Source organism: Thalia democratica, chromosome 2 (genome assembly GCF_965202585.1).
Source record: "Thalia democratica chromosome 2, ktThaDemo2.hap1.1, whole genome shotgun sequence".
NCBI classification, from domain to species: Eukaryota; Metazoa; Chordata; class Thaliacea; order Salpida; family Salpidae; genus Thalia; species Thalia democratica.
In genome coordinates, this window is record NC_139166.1 from 51,397,394 (window position 1) to 51,400,221 (window position 2,828).

The 2,828-nt window shown below is 43.0% G+C and overlaps 1 protein-coding gene across 1 annotated transcript; it reads right to left on the bottom strand.

The window, feature by feature from the left end:
* Window positions 1–291: 291 nt before the first annotated feature.
* LOC145828677 (uncharacterized) lies at window positions 292–2,208 on the bottom strand. The gene is made up of 2 exons (XM_082936432.1): window positions 1,443–2,208; window positions 292–1,229 (listed from the first exon to the last, which is right to left on the bottom strand). The coding sequence occupies exons 1-2, from the start codon at window positions 2,206–2,208 to the stop codon at window positions 292–294; spliced, it is 1,704 nt and encodes a 567-aa protein (XP_082792558.1).
* Window positions 2,209–2,828: the final 620 nt, after the last annotated feature.

The following is a 2,828-nucleotide window of genomic DNA, read 5'->3' on the forward strand; positions in this document are numbered from 1 at the left end:
TTGTAAAAATTGGTGGGCCGTGCGATGCAAACCCCTATGTTAGATTGCTCATAGCAAGTTTTGCTTCGTAAAAGTATCAATATCTCATTGTTAATATTGTTTTTTGATTGATAACTGGTACGGTTTTTTATTAGTTTTTAACATGTTTGTTAATCAGATGAATCAGATGAAAGTTTTTTTTTAATTGTTAAATTTATATGACTTTTAAGTCTAGGATAATCACTTATAAATTGACTTCTAAATTTTGGAGACTTGTTTTTCAAAGCTTCCTATTGGCACTACACTGCCTATTTAAGATCTTATACTCTCTTGCTTATCCATGATCCAACCTAGATTCGGCTGAATCCTAGTGAACACTTTTGGTCCTGCACCCCCTCCAACACGTTCCCAGTATCCACCGAAAGATGCGACTCCGAAAACTTTAAAGACCTTGTCGCTCGGGTCTTTGCAAACCAAAGTCGTTCCCGCTCCAACGCTGATCGAAGGTCTTGAAAAGTCTTGCTGGGCACAGATCTGATGATCGAGAAGTTGTTGCATAGCTTTCGGTTTCAGCATTCGAGACATGCACCTTTTTCCATCTATAATTTTCACCGACCTTTTTTGAAGGGGACTCTCGTAGGAGTTGCTCTCAGCTTCGTAGTTCTCTTCCCACCCGAACACTTTGCAAAGTGACGGCTGGCCTCGCCTGAGAAGATCGACCGCCTTGACGTACTCTCCATAAATCCCGTCCGTCCTGATGTCTTTGGGCAGAAGGATGAGCGCCACGTTGTGCTTGTCGTACTTGTCACCTCGATCGTACGAGTCGTGCTGGTACCATTTGGTCGACTTCTGCTCCTGCAAGGTCCGTTCGTCGTTGGCCGCTCGCACGCGGTTCACTCCGGCTTTGACGACGACGTACGTGAGGTTTTTCGGCGCCGATTGAGCTCTTTGAGGACCTCTCGTGCGCGGAAGCGGGTTTTCATCAACGCAGCTCGCCGCCGTCAAAACCCACCTCTTGCTTATAACCGCGCCCTGGCAAATCGCAATTAAATCCTTTCTGTTTCGGTACTTTCCCGAAATGGACACGTGGTGAGGCGCTTCTCCGCTCGAAGCGTCGCTTCCCTGCTGCTCGATCCTCATGTTCGGAGTCTTCCACCGCATCCTGTCTTCGATCCAGTTGACGAAAGACGACGGCTTCACCACCATGCACGGGTCCTTCTTCGTTCCAGCTCGCGTGAAGCTGATAGCTCCTAAAATAAAACTAAATAAATAAAATAAATGTTTAGTTGTTTGGGTTGACTATGTTATAAGATTATCATGCAAACAACAATGTCAGAGTGCAGTTAAGTATTTCGATAATTGATTGGCAAGGTCAGATTTTTTCTCACCGAAACCGGTCACAAAATAATTAGTAAATTTTCACGTATGTTATCTAAAAGATATACAAATAAAAGAAAAAAAACCTCCAGAAACAATTCCGTGCACTATGTTGCCAAACTCGTGTTTAACCGACTGCCTGCAAGCCACCGGGCCCCCGGAGTCGCCTTCGAACGAGCTCTGGCACATTTTGTCCTTTTTGTTCAGCGTCGCGTACGAAAACTGCGTCCGGTAATTTTGAACCACGTTCATTTTGTCGGCCACCTGCAGGACGTGCGGCGTCAAATCGACCAATCGCTTGCCGTCGTGCGCCTGCCCGAAAACCCCCCAACCCGACACCCGGCAGTTCCAGTTGGTCTCGGGGTCGGTGACCACGTGGCTCAAGACGGCCGGCCGGACCCAGTCCGAGTAGAAGACTTTCTCGTTGAGAAGCAACAGAGCGACGTCGTGCACCATCGTCTCCGGCCTTCCGAACTTGTAGCCCTCGTGGCCTATGAAAGTGTCCGAGGTGGTCGTCTGCTGGTTCGTTGCGTCTTCGCCGTCCCTGATGTACCGGCTTCCGACCATGACCTCGAACTCTTCGATTTTTACAAAGTACCGTCCCACGTTCTGCCCCCTGATGCAGTGAGCGGCCGTCAAAACCCACTTTGCGTTCAGCAGCGAGCCACCGCAAGTCGCCTGGTCGTCGCGTTTGTTACTCACTTTTTTGCTGTACAAAGCTGTCAACCGGGCCCTGGTCACCCTCAGCAAGACTTGGTAGGGGATTTCCTTTTCCTCGGCGTCGCGGCCGTTCTTGACCTGGCAGCTGGCGAGGGTCAGAGCCAGCATGAAGATGAAAAAACACTTTTTCATGCTCGTGCAAGAAGTACAAACTCTTTAAATGAGAGATTTTTTTAATGAATATTTTTGTGAAAAACGTATATATTATTACGCACGTTTTATTAATTTTTGAAATAATTTCAACTGAACTGTCTATGATGGCTAACAATGCTTTGAAAAATCTTGAAACAATAATAACAAGAATAAAACATCAAATTGTTTGATATTATGTAGTGTTAAAAATAAGTTTAAAACCTTTCTGTAACAAAAAATCATCGAATAACTATCAAATTTTGTTTTTTACTCTTAATATATAACTGAAAAACAAGTTTTCCAATATTGTAAAAAGTAAGCAACAAAGTATTCTTATCAGTTTAATGTTTGATATAATTTGTTTTATCAAAGATTAGTATAAAAATGATTTGTACATAAAACGCTAACAATTTGAAAAAATAGATATGAAAAATGTAGAAAGTTAAAACAAAACTACTGTAAAGCGTAAATTTTATAACAATCATCAATGATCGTGCAAAACAATTTATAGTGCTACTCAAACAATTTCTTAGTACATAGAAATTGCTAATTTAAATTTAACTTAAGTATAAAAACTGGTATCAAATTACTTCAGCAGTAGCTTTAAAAGCTACTAAGTT